Source organism: Oculina patagonica, chromosome 2 (assembly GCF_052425735.1).
Source record: "Oculina patagonica isolate OP01 chromosome 2, crgOcupat, whole genome shotgun sequence".
In the NCBI taxonomy this organism is placed as follows: domain Eukaryota; kingdom Metazoa; phylum Cnidaria; class Anthozoa; order Scleractinia; family Oculinidae; genus Oculina; species Oculina patagonica.
In genome coordinates this window covers 11,174,046-11,188,806 of record NC_135759.1, presented here as the reverse complement: position 1 = coordinate 11,188,806, position 14,761 = coordinate 11,174,046, and the positions used below count along the sequence as shown (strand labels likewise).

The 14,761-nt window shown below is 36.9% G+C and overlaps 2 protein-coding genes across 9 annotated transcripts in view; one reads left to right on the top strand and one right to left on the bottom strand.

The window, feature by feature from the left end:
• Positions 1 to 3,854, top strand: part of LOC144639221 (gamma-aminobutyric acid receptor subunit beta-2-like) — a 16,294-nt gene extending 12,440 nt beyond the window's left edge. For all 6 annotated transcript variants that reach the window (XM_078498536.1, XM_078498528.1, XM_078498521.1 and 3 more), the window contains 4 exons: positions 10 to 92; positions 589 to 726; positions 838 to 1,226; positions 1,974 to 3,854. In XM_078498536.1, the coding sequence (XP_078354662.1) occupies positions 10 to 92; positions 589 to 726; positions 838 to 1,226; positions 1,974 to 2,252 (889 nt within the window). In that variant the 3' untranslated portion in view covers positions 2,253 to 3,854. The remainder of the gene's footprint in view (positions 1 to 9; positions 93 to 588; positions 727 to 837; positions 1,227 to 1,973) is intronic.
• Positions 3,516 to 14,761, bottom strand: LOC144639288 (gamma-aminobutyric acid receptor subunit alpha-2-like). Of its 3 annotated transcripts, XM_078498595.1 has the most exons (11): positions 14,640 to 14,761; positions 13,207 to 13,219; positions 13,003 to 13,089; positions 11,246 to 11,346; positions 9,957 to 10,024; positions 8,807 to 9,024; positions 8,044 to 8,126; positions 7,211 to 7,342; positions 6,666 to 6,880; positions 5,762 to 5,923; positions 3,516 to 5,583 (listed from the first exon to the last, which is right to left on the bottom strand). In XM_078498595.1, exons 3-11 carry the CDS (start codon positions 13,077 to 13,079, stop codon positions 5,386 to 5,388), a joined length of 1,254 nt encoding a protein of 417 aa, XP_078354721.1. In that variant the 5' UTR covers positions 13,080 to 13,089; positions 13,207 to 13,219; positions 14,640 to 14,761; the 3' UTR covers positions 3,516 to 5,385. The 3 variants fall into 3 exon arrangements, with proteins under 3 accessions (XP_078354721.1, XP_078354714.1, XP_078354729.1); XM_078498588.1 differs by lacking the exon at positions 13,207 to 13,219; XM_078498603.1 differs by lacking the exons at positions 11,246 to 11,346; positions 13,003 to 13,089; positions 13,207 to 13,219; positions 14,640 to 14,761 and adding an exon at positions 11,044 to 11,071.

Genomic DNA, 14,761 nt, shown 5'->3' with positions numbered 1-14,761 from the left:
GTTTTACAGAATCACTTTAACAGCCCAGTGTGACATGGATTTGCGTCTTTACCCAATGGACACGCAGTACTGTCCCCTTATCATAGAAAGCTGTATGTATTCAAAACAGAAGAGTTTACTAGTATTTCAAATTCGAATATGGCCATAATTAGAAACATGATGATAACCGTGAAGAGATGAATACCATCATGACATAAAATAGCAAGCCTTTTATCTATTCTCTGATTGCCTTTTCTTCAAGTAGCTGACGTTACACAATTCAACATCCACTAAGCAACAAGCTCTTGACCTGTTCGAAAAAATAACGAAGCTCTAAACAATCTTTGTTTTGTTTCTTTGACTATCCCAGTTATGTACCCCGTCCTATTGCTAACAGGGGAAAGACAACAGAGTGTTTAATGTCTCAAGTCTGTTGGCTGATAGTTGCCATTGGATATAATATGTTAAAAAAACTAGCACAAAAGAACATAAAATAACTGAAGTAATCAGCCCATACGACCTCGACGAAAACACACTGTTGTTTTTAAAGTTCCTCTAGTCGGGAAAGTTATTGTTATAATAATTTTACGTGTTTCTTTTAAATGGCAGATGCGTACACAACAGCAGATGTAGATTACCGTTGGAAGGGAGGAGATGATCAGGGAATAGAAATAGTGTCCGCTGAAATGGCTCAGTTTGATCTGACCGGAGTTAAAACCCGCACCAAGTCGCAGACGAATAGTAAAGGTGAGAAAATAGAAGCCTCGAATGTGCGTTAAACGAACGAATGTACATTAATTTTGGGGCTCCCTGAGTAATCTTATTAAATGAAATAACTTTTCCTCTTATTGCCAACAGGTTCTTTTGCAAGTCTCACAGCGGAGTTTTCATTTCGGAGACGCACAGAAAGCTTCGTGTCCTCCATCTTTGTTCCCGCCATAGTTCTGGTTGTCCTCTCTTGGTGCTGCTTTTTCATATCACCTGCAGCTGTCCCGGCCAGAGTTGCTCTCAGTATTACCACCATCTTAACATCAATTTTGCTCAAGGGGAACGTGAACAGGGACATGCCAAAGGTCAGCTACATGAAGGCAGTTGACTATTTCTTGCTGACGTCGTTTGGTTTCATTTTCGCCGCGTTAATCGAGTTTATCATCGTGCTCAACACTAATCCAGTATTTAATCCGCCTTCGTGGTGCAAACGGGGAAAGAAGACGGATAATAAAAAGGATATTGCGATGGAATGTGAAGTATGTGCATAACGTATACAATAGATAGTAGTTTGCTTAAGGGAATTTAAAATCACATCGTTAGAGTGAAATTACCACACCCGGAAAATAGTTATTACACTTTTAGATACTACTAGACACTAATTTCATTGCTTTTGTTTAGTTGTGACTATTACGCTCTAACTGTTAGATAATGTTTCACGTGTTAAATAAAATCACTCTGGTAGTTAAAAGAAAATATATAATAATTACTTTATAATAATACCTTTACTAACGTATTTAGAAACAATTTAGCCGAAGGGAGATCCTCTAAAATAGTAGATAGCCATCTAAAAATAGAGCTACAATAGTAAAAAAATGAAAATAACAAAAATTTGCCCATTTTTTAAATTCCTTAAAATACTTAATTGTTTCATCATCAATGATTATTGTTGCACAACTAATTATTAACAATTCTAAACGTTTATGAAGAAAAAGGTAATAAAAGCGCTACCAGTAATAAATGAAAATAATCCGAGCTGCGTAGTACAGCTGTATTAATTTCTCCCTGAAATATTAATAGGTTATGCATTTTTATGTCAAATTGCCTTTGGTCTTTCCTTTCTTTGTGGTCATGTCAATGTATTCCTGTCAGTAACAAACTTCAAATATCAATTTTGCACTCACTGTGATATATTTATTTTAATGCCAGATATCGGAACACTTTATGAACACAATGTCTTGTTGGCCACGTTAAAAATACTTTGATAATAGTTTCATTCTTTTCAGGCTCATAGCGGGGGAAGTGTTGATCTTATTGTGCAAGTAATGGATGAAGGAGTGTGTAGAATCAGGAACAACAAAGGAAATATCAAACTGAAGCCCCAATCCAAACAACAACTGCCTACAGAGCCACAACAAGGACCCCCAAAACCAAAGGCACACTGGATCGACCGACTGTCAAGATTTGTCTTCCCTACATTGTATGTCACTTTCCTGGTTGCTTACACCATACATTACGGAGTGCTCAGGGAGGAAGATGACGGAAAGAAGGAAGTGGTCGAATAAACAGTTTACCTGAAGGAAGACGAGAAAGTTTGAATGAAAATGATTGATTTTTTTACTTTTTTAGTAGCTATAAACGAAAACTTAGAGTATTCTTGGATGCATCTCACTGACCATTTACACATATATCGGACAAAGACGTAGAAACGGTTAGAACAGTAGACAATTCAATACCTCACGACCATGCCTAACCACATGCGAATAAAATAGAACTTCCCGAGAGGTGGTGGAAATGTAATAAACGCATCGACTTCGGAGTTGGAAGTTATTCTATCTAGAAGAAACACAGCAATGAGAACGACAAGTGGGAAAGAGGAAGAATTGTCTGTTGATTATAATTTTGAAATAATTATAAGTTTTCTTTTTAAAACTGTATCAGTTTCTTGCATGAACCACTCAGCAAGCTTTACCTTGAAGCCAGTACAATGACTAGAGGTAAGGAAAATGTAACACTACAAAGGATATTTGTGGGCAAAGACAAAATAACTGCATTTTCTTTCAAGAATTAGACGGCTGTATTCAGATCACAGCAACAGAAGGGTATTTTTGCGCAATACAGCGTTTTGGTTTGCTGTTGAGGCTATTCGACCTCAGATCATATTACTCTATAAGAATAATAAGTTAACAAAGAAACGCACAATTTCCAAGGTATTACAACAAACATTTTCGTAGCAGCGTAACACCGCTGTATATAGGCGGGTTTAAGTAAATTTATTAATTTAGGGCACTTTTACTGGTTTTCAGTTGACTGATTTCAGTTGAATATTAATTTTTTAATTAGTCTTAAATTTCCCGGGAATTATGACAGTCGAATAATAAATCCATTTTGCAATGGTTAAGCAAATTACAACCATGTCTTTTAAAATCTTTTAAGCCATTGAAAATAGTAAGCATCCGTGTCTTTACACACGACGGAATAAGATGGACGTATTTAATCAATTTGTGTTACGCGTTAGAGCGGTTTTCACTTGAGTATCGAAAGTAAGTTGCGTGTGCTTTGGTTTGCATTACTATGCTTAGTGATTGGTTTAAAAATCTCTCGCGCGCCATTTTCTCAACCAACCCGAAGTAAAACAGAAACTATTCGTGACTCGCTCACACACGTTTTCCCGCGTTTTGCGCTGGCTACATGTTTTTGCTTCGAGTTTTGATTGGTTCACAGGATTGTCACCAGAGTGGCTACTTTGGTTCTGGTTTTACGACATTCAATTGAAAACTGCTCTAAGCTAAAAGATTTCGTGAATTAATCACTGAAAATCAAACCAGTGAAAAGCACAAATAGCGTTATAATTTCAAATTTATAATTCTCATTTTTACCTTTAAATTAACTCGCCCAGCAGTTTGGAAGATTTTAAAAAGTCAAGAACTTATTACATTTATTCTTATTACAGGATTATTGTTACTCTGAGTATACAATACCGTCAAGTGGATAATTCTATTAGAAATAAGTCATTCCTCAATTAAATGTTTCACCTCTATTTATCTTAGTATTGGACACGTTTATTTCGTCCTGCTGAAAACTCGGTTATGGCTTATAACTAAGCTATTTATTGTAAATACAATAAGGTTTTGAGGAGGACTGCTAAATTAAATTTCTTCTCACTATTGTCGTTTATTCATTTGTTATCAGTAATACCTTGTTGTTACGGTTATGCAACTGGGGCGAGTCTGCGGCTGTACAAACGCCGACACAATGCATTGAAACCCTATCCAGACCAGGCGGGGGGAGTGCCCGCGCTGACTTAGAACGCTTATGACTTTATCAAGATTCAACAAAACGCTACCAAACTTTGCGAGTTTATCTAACATTTATCTGGAATAAATTTGGTAGGATACAGTAGGTTGTTGAGTTAGGAACTTGACGTTTCCATGACAACGGCATTTTGACAGACATGTTTCCCCGAATTTGTAATTGTTGTGTTCCTATAAATGAAAACACCCTTTTAGGTTTTTTTGCGCCTTTTTATTGTTTTTGAATACTTTTCAGTAATTTTGGGTGGTTTTCTGACATTTTGGTGAAATTTTGAAATCCCCCCGGTCTTAAAAGATCTAAAAAAAAGCCCGGTCTGAATAGGGTATAAACGATCCAAACAATGGCTCTTTCCTTCATTATCGAAACCAACATAAATACAAGCCTGTATGAGGTGTGGGACTGCTATGGAAATAAACTATGAAACCTTTTCCCGTTAAAAGCGAGTATGGTGGTCTAGTGCTAGTGGCACCAAAATTGCACCACTATGGCGGATGGGTCCAAATCTCCTCTGGGTTTTCTTATAATAGGGCCCAGGTGATTCTTATCTTCAAAGTTTGTTATACCCGCAAGTTTCTCAAAGTTGGAAAACTGGTCTGCAAAGGGCGACTGTCAATTGGATTCACAATTTCAAGATTGTTGTTACATCGTCATGAGATTACGTCACGATACTTAGCAATTTAACAACATGATTTAGTGGACACCAGTCCGTGTCGGCCTTCCAAAACTGGACAAGAAATTTATTAAAAAATAGGAAAAGAGCAAAGAAACAGTGGGGAAACTTCCCCTTAAAGTTGATAAAATAGACGGCAATGAATAGCGAAGGAAAAAGGGCAGACTTACCTTCACGTGAAAAGTTAAAGTTATTTACGGAACATTGAGTAGCGCACGATTTTCTAGATTTATCACCCAATCATATCACAATTGAATTACATGATAGCATTATAGTGAATGCTATGTAATTATTATATTATGTAAATTATATTGTATTTACAACTGCACTCGCAAGTCTTGCAGCTTTTTGCCATGTCATACTATTTCAGAACAATTAAGCTTTTCTAGAGTATTTAATTAAGTACTATTATTATTATCATATCTTTGACCCCCGTGGTCAGAAGAAGCCATACATATTTGATTATAAGCAACTGCAAAAGACAATGGCACGTCCTGCTTATATTCATATATATATATTTAAGAATTTGCTGCATAGCAATAGCAATTTGAAGCACCTCAATTTTTCAAGAAACATACGGAAGCTAAATATTTTTAATCCAACTAAATTGCGAAGATAAACGACTTTGCCAAAATACGGACTTGGACACAATTGACGACACAGACAATAGACAAAGGAAATCATTTTGTGCCATCAAACAGAAGCACTGCCTCTTAATCCATACTCTTGTAATACGCGACGTAAGCCATCAGGAAGAGGGCATATAGGGCGGGAAAGAGCACGCGGGAAAGTTTGTCAACCCAGTGGTCCTTATTATTAGTTGGTTTCTTCTCGGCTGGTTTGATGGGTTTCGGCAGGTTCAATTTCCTTGGGGAAGCACTGATTTTCAGAATTAGCTCCTCTGTGCCATCCTACAGAAAAATAAGAAAAGAAAACAATAAAACTTTTCGAGCCAATCAATTGCAACACCCACGAAAATTCATTTTTTATTGTCCTCCATTGCCAGATACCTGCGATTACGATTATTCTGAAAAACAACCCCATTGTATTTCGCATTAAAAAGTGTCAGTGGCTATTTTTTGCATTTACCTGGCCTTGAACCGGCTCATCCTTCCTTTTTTTCTTTCCACAGTTACAACAATCCACAAGTTCATTGGGAGTATTAAGCACAATAATGTATTCAATCAGAGCCGCGAATATGAAGCCAAATGACGTAAGCATAAAATAGTCTACAGCTTTCATGTAACTGACCTAAAATGAAAAATATATTAATAGCAATTAATTTTTCAAACGTGTAATATCTTTAAACTCAGGAAACTACTCCCCGTTGATCCGAAGTTCAGAAGGGCACCGAGACCACTCAAATAAAAAAATTCGCAACAGATTTAAGTTTTTAATCAATTGACCAATATCTTAATTTATTTTACAATTAGTTAAAACATGTCTCACAGGACCTCGCGGAGGTTTGGATAAGGTGCATCTTTCGGGGGAGAGGCAGAGAGTTTTTTTGTTTTGCTAACAGCCTGCGTGTATGTTTCTTTGGCTGGTGAATATTCCTTTCAAAGTATGGTGTAACAGAGCAACATGGACCACTGACATAACAATTTGGCTAATATCAGTCGCAGTCCATTACGAATGTAGCTATCTTTTTGTCATTATTTCTCATGTATATGGTGTGCTAAATAAATAAATATTTAGAAGTCAGGGAAAATCGTAAAGCTAGTCATCTCTTGGCTGCACGTTTAGCTTGGATCAAGTGGCCGTTCATTTGCAGTTTCTGTTTACATATATTTTCAGTGCTATGAAAAAAGGAATCGTAACCTATACACGAAACTCGATCGCGCACGACCTATTTACAGACAAAATCTCAACTCAGGTCTCGCTTCACTAGGAATGAGAAAAAGTAATTGTTACACTCAGATACATTAATGGTAGATGACACTTTCAACGATCATTTCCAGGTTCATGTGCTGTTATTAATTTGTTCATGTACCTTAGGAATATCAGAGTTTACAGAGCTGGAGAGCAGAATGGTAGTAAGAATAGTAGTGATACTGAGTGATACTCGTGCTGGGACAGCTGTGGGAGTGATAAAAAATGTGCACCACGACAACACCACCAGGATCACTTCCGGTACATACACCGCAGATATATGGTAATCTAACCGACGTCTGAATGAGAACACCGCCTTCAGTTTGGCAAATGAACCTAAGAGGTGATGGTATAGGATGAAGACAATTAATTAACTGAATATAAATTTATTCTTAAAATAGCTTTGAATATATTATTAAAGTGGAAGAATAATATTCAAACATTGTTAAACATCAAACTTGACGGAGTTATGTCAATATTTTGAAGCCATTTTTCTAATGTACAAAATTACTTATCGCAGGTAGAAAGACACGAAGGAAGTAATAATATCCCGAAAATGCTTTGATCGAGGAAGATTCAGTCAGGCTAGGAACGAAAAACTTGAAAGCGATTGGCTTTTTTGATGTGCTGTTCAAGATAAAGCTCCTTCAAGAAAGAGAGTCCAACCTTTACTGTTAGTCGATGCTTCATTTTCAGTGACGACTCGAAGAAGATCAAACTGTGCCATTTCTGAAGAAACAATTTCAACACCTTTGCCGCCTTTCCATTTATAATCCACGTCAGCCACTGTGTGGGCATCTGTACATAAAAAAATTTTACTGTGTTAAAAGCAACTTCCATCTGGTTGGTAATGCTATTAAAATAAAAAGCTGAGTTCCACGGTCGTTGCATTAACCAGTCTCTCAAATAGCTGGAAGGCTCAGCTGTCGAACAGAAGGACGCAGTGTAATTAATTTAAGTATATACTAAAACAGTGGACGGTATTTTTTAAGCGGGCTGATTGGCTATTTCGCGCTCGTAAATTGAAATCTTTGACAGGAATAAACTAGTCAAAATCATTCTTTGGGGCTGCGAGGTAAATATCCACCACTAACTACCTCCACTTCGGTGAAAAGCTGTTAACTTCTCGATATTACCATAGAATATACACAGTACGAATGTAAACAGAAGGAAAAAGTACACATTTGAGACACTAACGAAGAAGGGTTGGTGGGTTACCCAATATAATAATCATCAATATATTATAGATTTGATAAAGTTGAAAAATGGCTTTCGCACAACCGAAACCTGGAGCATAGTTGTATATAACACGCGTCTTCGTTGGTATTATTTTGTTTTTTGCTAATGACTTATCCCTCTGGAAAACAAGTTAGTCTTTTTTACCTCTGAATTAGTTTAAGTCTAAGGAAACAAAACTATTTTTTCTAGTCCTAAACAACAGCAGAAACAAAAACAACAACAACTGACCATTGACGTTACCTGTCCAAATCAATACTTACAACTCTCGATTCTCAGAGAACAGTGTTGAGTATCCATTGGATACAGACGCAGATTCATGTCACATTGAGCCACAACTGTTATCCTGACAGAAAGTAACAAGACGATAACGGTGTAAGAAGTGAAGTGTCTGTTTTATCTGCTAAGCCATTAGAAGTGGGATATATTTCCTAAATGCAACTTCAAATGTTCACATTCTTTAGAAAAAAATAATTACGTTAAAACGAGCTACATAAGTTACTGTACTGTATGATTTAAAAGATGCACCTTTATCAAATTTCCTTCTAATATATTAATTATTTATCATGTTAAATATATTCTAAGTTATATCTAAGTGGTCATCCAAAAACTTGGTCGATGTCAAAGCAATCCTCATCAAAGATGAAGCAAATGTTAACCTATTTTAGAGTATGACCGCCATGTTTGAGCGACGTTGTTCGTCGTAGAGCGCACGCGCCCGCGATCCTTACCGCTAGCCTTGATGACCATGAAAAATCAAGTGCATGGTTTTCCTTTTTCTATGTATGCTTTATTGTCGTTTCTCCATGGTAATGGGGCTTCGCTCTGCAAGCCGCTGGGGGGAACTCCGCTATGATAAACATCTCATACCTACAATGTGGGGACTATTGTCTATAGGTCTCGCGCAATAGACCATGGACGAAGAACTAATTTATGGTACCGATTATAACAAAATTTGCAAGCTTCTGAATGATTCTAAAATAAAAAGGTTTGATTGGAGATGTTAAATACTTAGAATGGGTTTACCTTGTACTAAAGTAAATCTCACCATCCGATGATATTCTTAGCCGCATGTTTTCTCGGGTCACGTAATGGTACTTTGCATTTTTAACATTCCAGAAATAAGTATCCGGTGTCCATATAAGGTTCCTCGGGTCAACAGCCACGTTGAATGGAGTAGAGGAGTTGTGCCTCATTCTGGGATCTTTCCACCACTGACGGAAGAATATGTCCATACTATACTCCTGCAAACCAGCGTAATATTCATTATACTCAGTACAACATGGTGTGCGTCTTTGGGTGCGTTTTTTTATTCCCAATTCTGGAATGAGAATGACCAGAATGTGAAATGCGCGCGTTTTTCAATTACGCATTCCTAGGGGGCAGAATGAACAGAATGTTGCAAATGCAAATCCAAGATGGCGGACGGCTTAGCCCGTGATTCGTCGGAGGAATGTGTCTCCTCTCCTTTGTGAATAGCACTGCCACTGTTTGTTCAAGTGGCCCTTGCATGGGCCAGGGCAGAGGAAAGAAAGTCGGCACTTTTCTTTGACGACATAGTGGTGCCGGGAAATAGTGCAAGTCTGTGTCAATCAAACCGTTGCCATGAAAGACGTCACCCAAAGTTTTGTTTTTCTCAGAAAGATTTAAATATCAATGACTGCATGTGTGTGAATAGTGGCGATGAGATGTTTTTTTGCATTTTCAGCCAGATCTTTCACCTAATGTTTCACGTCACTGAGAATGTTTTGGCGGTGTGGAATAACAAGCGAAACATTTGTAACAGATGACATTTAACAACCAAAAAATGGTAATTCATTTCAGAATTTTTGGAGCTATTTAAATTAGTATAATTTGCAAGCCTTACTTTGGCCAGACTGGTAACTGTTTGTTGTTTTGATGTCCGGCAAACTTCAAAGGAGCAAACAAAATGCAAATAGCTATTGTGTTTTGTGCACCGTGAAGACCAAAGCATGTGAACTATGCCTTAGCAACCGTACGATAGCTACTGCGCACACTTGGTTGCCCGGCACCGCTATGCCGCATTTTTGAGTCGTGTAACAAAGGAAGTTTCTTCCCTTTCCCTCCTTGGTCGGGCTGATCCGATACCTTTGTATTATTCGATGGTCCTAGAAGAAATTTGAAGTTTTCGTAACTGGCAAACTGAGCAACTTACCATATTAACTTCTCTTATTTCGCCAAATGAAATAACTTTAAACTCAACTTGCACCATGACTGGCTCTCCTGGATAACAAATTGGATAAATAATCCTCTTATTATATGGAAGCAAGAGAAAATAATTATTATCTCCTGATGGAAGAGTAAATTACTGGGGAAAACCACTTGAAAATTTCATACGCCACTCCATCTGGGACCCGAGTGGCGTATTTTCCGTATGTCACCCTTGCGAGTGTCGTATCGTTCATTGACGTCACGATTCCCACCTTGACCTTAAAATTACTCGCGTGTATCGTATGTCGTTTATCGAATGTCACGCTACAAAATAACACAACCTTTATCTTAAAAAATTAAAACATCACTGTTGTTTAATCGTACAAATCTATGAAGAAATGTGCCATTTGCATCTTTGTGACTCCATAAATACTGTATTACATTAATTTGAACTTCAAAAGATCCTCACAGAGTCAATGGTGATCGCCGTATGTCAAAAAATGAAAGCTACAGCTGAATAACAGTCAATTCACGCACAAATTGTCAGCTTTTTTACGTTATTTTCTTGACGATTTGTTTATAAAATGAGCAAAGAAAAAGAATTAGTTTTTCGAAAAACTTAAGAACGAGAACACGATACAGGAAACCTTATACGATTTCAAGCTTTATAGAGGGAATGTTTCATAGTTAACGACAAAGAATTTCACAGACGTCAAAAACAAAAGTAGTTGAAATCCACCGGCTGTCAAGACAATGCTGCATCGGATTCAGTTCCAAGACAGTGCTGTTTTTGGTACTTAATACGTGTAATTTAGTTGACAACTATTTTGTTCGATTGGGTTTCAATAAGTGTTTCTATATCCTAGTCATTGGATGCTTTTTATTTTTTATGAAGGCCACCGGTATGTGTAAACTGGGTCAATAATTCGGAATTCGTGCGACTGATCGCAGCGACAAAATAAGCGAAAGCAACGTTGTCGCAGCGTTTGCACACTTCTGCGACAAGTCGCTGGAACAAAATATAAATTAACCATGAGAGAGCGTCATGTATTTCCGCCATATTGAATTGGAAAACTAGTTCATAATCTCACCCTTCCAAATTCGCTGCGTGTACACCTAACAAGTGCCTTGTCGCCGCAACTTGTTTCCAAGCAGTACACACGGAGACCTGTCGCTGCGACTTCTAGCCTAGTATGTCCCAACCTTTATTATCGCCGCGATGTGAATGGTACCGTAGTAGACAGAGTTGCAAGCTGTCACTCAAACCAAGGTGATGGAAGCTACAGAACTCACCTCCAGCGTTTGGTCTCAGCTTTGTATCATAATTCTTCAAATTGTTGTTGATCTCCACTGATAAGTTATATGCCTCCTCCATTGATTTCTTGTACTTATTCCTGATTAAGTAAATAACATTAAGTTACAAATTCGATGTCCGAATCTCATTGCCTTACAATCTTTTATGTTATTCATTGATACCTAACATCATCTTGTAGGCTGTAACTAGCTGTAGTGAAGGTTTTATATAAAGCATTTAAATCGAACAAGCCATTTAGATCGAACAACGCTTTCAGATAATCATCTGCAATTTATACTGTGCATAAAACTAGAGGTCATTATAATCATTTTTAAAAACAAGTTGTTTCAGGTTGGAGACTCTTGGCAGGCCGAATTGAACAGCTTGTCCTCAGCTAGGCCGTTTCTCTTCTGACCTCCGGTGTCTTACTTAGTCTAGCGCCAGTCTCTTAGCTTCATGACTGCTTTTTCTGTGGTCGAGCATTACAGCTCGTACTCTCATAATGGTAACGACTTACTGTACATGTTTACACTATTAAATCAAGATAAGCTGAGTTTATTTTTGGCTTAAACAAAAACTCTCGTTGGAATGCAACTCGCTAACACAACCTCGCGAGGAATATAACTTTGGTCTCCTAACCTTCACTCAGAAATTTCCAGTTTTCAATAGGTATAGGTACATATACGTTGTTGTTTAGCTTGTCTAGCGTACGTCATTACAACAGTAGAACACACTTTCAGTGGACGTGAGGCTTTAGCAACAATGCTCCAATTAATTAAGTAAAGCAAGAAAGGGGATAGAGGATAAAAGCAAGGAAGTGGTGCAAAATATTTTTTAGAGTATGAAATAGGAGAGTTTTTGAAGGCGCCATTTTTGATGGAATCGTGTTCTATGAAATACGTTTTGTTCGATTTCTTACATAAGCATTGTTCAAGATACTCGACTAGAGATGTTGAGGTTTTTTATGATGAGGGTGAATTAATGTTTGGGTATTTTTCAGGGTGTAAAATCATTGCATTACTGGCATATTCCCGAATACTTCCTAGCACCTTAATGCACACTTCTTATCTGGGGCATAAAATTGTCATTCTGGTCTGTACCTTTGGAGAACCTTTTTGCTTGGATTATTATTTGTTAAAGGCCTGTATGACTGATTTATCTAAATAATGCTCTTTTATTTAATTATCTTAGTTGTGATAACAAATTTTTAGCAGCACACCCAAAGAAGAAACCGCAAAATTCAGGCCGACCGTTACTGATAAATGCCAAAGATATATGATGAATTACGAGTTAGAGGCAAATGCGCTTCAATGATGTACAATATTCTGGAGTTTAAGCGAAGACATTAATTTATCCTCAAATCCTAGTAGCCCACTATGACACACTGTAAAGTGACCTTAGAAAGACAGTTTTGTGGTCTAACGTGTATTTTTCATTTGTAGTGCATTGGTTAGTATTTTCAACAAAGATTTGCGAGAATTTATTTCAAAGTTCTATTTTAGGGGACGTGTGGGATTTGAATTTAAAGGTTAATATTTTTCGTTCCGAGTGTTGGTTCCTTTGACATATCAACACTGTGTTTTCTGACATTATTTTTTATTTTGTATTTTTTGTGATATTTCGCAGCAGGAAAAAAATTTGAATGTTTATTTAATATGCAGCGATATAAATTTAAAGTTTTTATACCAAATAGCAAAACCTTTTTTAGGTAGTGTATATTAAAAAAACGTCTTAACTGAAAAATGACGATACTTACACTTGATCGTTGACTTCTTCGTTAGCCAGTGACAGAGTGACAGTATATAGCACTACCAACGCTGTTCTGATATCCATTTTTACAAACCTGAAATACGGAGGCAGACACGAAATATACTTTACTGGACGTAGACGGACGCTTTAAATTCAACTGAGCACATTGGTGATTAAATCTGTGAAGTTGAAGGAACGGATTGAGAGTTACCCGCCCTCTTTGTCTGCAAGCATAATAAAAGTGATTCTTTATTTTAGTGTTGTCATCTGGTTTTACCGCTAATGTTCCGCTAAATCACTTAAAGTTGCCCCTCGCTGCTATATCAATATTCAACAATGGTCAGATGGCTTAATAAGATTCCACTCAACTTTTAAGGCGATATGAAACTATGAAAAATATAACTTCGTAAATACTATCCTACCTCGAACACTTTGATTAGCTAATACTTGGGGCATAAACAATACTTATTTAGTCCAAGCTTACTAAGCCAGCATACCTTAATCTCGGTTGAACAAATGATCAGACAAAATGCAACTGCTTTTGTTTTTAGTCAATCAAAAATCTTCCTGCAGATTTTAACTGTCAGACGTCATTTAGATAATAAGAAAAATTAAATCTGGTTATCCACAAATTTGAAAAATTCAAAAACTCAACTGTGTGTTAATATGAAGTAATTGCAGTTCGAGCACAATTAACCGCAAACAGAGGAATTCAAGGAATTAAAACTGATTGCAATAATCAAAATGAACTGATTTTTTTACAAGCGGTGATTTCTAAAGGAAAATAAGAATTTACTAGGCCTAGTTCCAACTCACTGCTGACATGGCACCTGTTTTCTTGCTTTTATGTCTACAATGTCTGCAATCCTACAAAATGGCTTTGGAAACTCTAGATCAAAACATGCGTACCGATTCGGGTAACTTCTTAACAAGTGTCAATAAAGCTAAGAGCTTGTGAGTTAATACAAGTTTTGGAGGGAAATAAATATAACGAAAATAAATATAACAATATTTTCTAGAATATACCCTAATTAATTGACGGATGGTGTATACAGAGACCTAATAAATTTGCGTGTCTGAACATTGTTAATAACTGGCGTTTGTTTTCGAAAAGGTGATTTGGACTCTTTCTCTTCATCTGCTCATCATTACCAATTGCCTTTAAAAATATTATCTTTAAATCTAGATAGAGATGTGTTTTCTTAACACCAATAATGTGTAACTCAGACAATAAGCTTATTGAGCCAATTATATTCCAGCTTTTGACTTTATCATTTTGGCCATGTTTACTAACAATACGTTTTTCCCGTCAAGGGCTTCCAGTTCTCCAGTTTATATCGTTATGACTACGTATAACGTATTTCGTATGTTTTAGCGAATTAAGACTGTTTTAGGACTCTTTTATCGCAGTTTTTCGCCTTCCAAAAGAAATCCTGGCAGCACCTTCCACGAATAATATTCACCTTACATTAAACGAATGAACATGGATAAGAAACCGAATCATATTGCTTTATTATAAAGGAAAGACAACATATAAGCAATATTAAATGAGAATCCCAGTTTATGTTTTTGCGCTGATTTTTTCTTATTGCGTGTTAGTGGAAATGCATTCTAAAACAGTACACAAACAGCGATTTTACTTACAATCAGGTGTAGTTGCGACTTCCCGCTAAACTTTACACTAGACTCCACAATTCTAAAGCCCTTGCAGACGAAAGCGATTGCATACAACGGAATTCTTTTGTTACATCCCACTGAAGTCTCAG

Excerpts from the sequence above, each read along its gene's own strand:
- LOC144639288 (XM_078498595.1), bottom strand. The coding sequence starts at position 13,079 with ATGGATATCAGAACAGCGTTGGTAGTGCTATATACTGTCACTCTGTCA. Across the intron at positions 10,025-11,245 it reads GCTGAGACCAAACGCTGGAG|GAGAGCCAGTCATGGTGCAA; the intron begins GTGAGTTCTGTA and ends TTTGTTATCCAG. Across the intron at positions 6,881-7,210 it reads AGCATCGACTAACAGTAAAG|GTTCATTTGCCAAACTGAAG; the intron begins GTTGGACTCTCT and ends ATCACCTCTTAG.